Source organism: Tetrahymena thermophila, assembly GCF_000189635.1.
Source record: "Tetrahymena thermophila SB210 genomic scaffold scf_8254939, whole genome shotgun sequence".
Classification (NCBI taxonomy): Eukaryota; Ciliophora; class Oligohymenophorea; order Hymenostomatida; family Tetrahymenidae; genus Tetrahymena; species Tetrahymena thermophila.
The window spans coordinates 1-1,167 of record NW_002476648.1 but is presented as its reverse complement, the minus strand read 5'-3'; the positions used below and the strand labels follow the sequence as shown (position 1 = coordinate 1,167).

Sequence of the window (1,167 nt, the reverse complement as noted above, 5' to 3'; positions counted from 1 at the left end):
AAGAAAGAACAAAAAAAAGCAAGTGCAATAAAAAGAAAAAGAAAAAAGAGCTTTATTGTTTTTAATTAGTTTTTATACTTCAAAATATCACAATCCAAAACAAATAAACTGTTTTTACTAAAGTTCTAGTGTTAAATTCGAGAGATTAATGCACTTTGCTAAACCAGAACCTAAGCCTGATGCACCTTCATCACCAACTTTATTTAACCTTTTTAAATATTGAAGAAAAAATATATAATTAAATAGTTAATTAGAAGGAAAAAATGAAGAAAAAATATGAAATAATAAGATTAATTAACAATAAAAGCAAATGTTGAAAATAAAATGATGAGATAAATTAACAAAGAAAGAAAGAAAGAACAAAAAAAAGCAAGCACAATAAAAAGAAAAAGAAAAAAGAGCTTTATTGATTTTAATTAGTTTTTATAGTTCAAAATATCACAATCCAAAACAAATAAACTGATTTTACCTAAGTAATAGTTTCAAATTTGAGAGATTAATGCACTTTGCTAAACCAGAACTTAAGCCTGATGCACCCACTGCACCAATTTAATTTCTACTTTTTAAATATTGAAGAAAAAATATATCATTAAATAGTTAATTAGAAGGAAAAAAAGAAGAAAAAATATGAAATAATAAGATTAATTAACAATAAAAGCAAAAGTTGAAAATAAAATGATGAGATAAATTAACAAAGAAAGAAAGAAAAAACAAAAAAAAGCAAGCACAATAAAAAGAAAAAGAAATAAGAACTTTATTGTTTTTAATTAGTTTTTATAGTTCCAAATATCACAATCCAAAACAAATAAACTGTTTTTACCCAAGGTTAAGTGTTAAATTCGAGAGATTAATGCACTTTGCTAAACCAGAACCTAAGCCTGATGCACCCACTGCACCAATTTAATTTGAACTTTTTAAATATTGAAGAAAAAATATATAATTAAATAGTTAATTAGAAGGAAAAAATGAAGAAAAAATATGAAATAATAAGATTAATTAACAATAAAAGCAAAAGTTGAAAATAAAATGATAAGATAAATTAATAAATAAAAAAAGAAAGAAAGAAAGAAAGAAAGAAAGAAAGAACAAAAAAAAGCAAGCACAATAAAAAGAAAAAGAAAAAAGAGCTTTATTGATTTTAATTAGTTTTTATAGCTCAAAATTACA

At 22.3% G+C, this 1,167-nt stretch overlaps 1 protein-coding gene across 1 annotated transcript; it reads left to right on the top strand. All coding sequences in view use genetic code 6, as the record gives it.

The window, feature by feature from the left end:
- Positions 1–561: 561 nt before the first annotated feature.
- Positions 562–882, top strand: TTHERM_002653517 (hypothetical protein; the record flags this gene model as incomplete). Its single annotated transcript, XM_012795216.1, has 1 exon — positions 562–882. A coding segment is annotated over one exon (321 nt), but the record flags the coding sequence as incomplete, so codon positions are not given.
- Between the last annotated feature and the right edge of the window lie 285 nt (positions 883–1,167).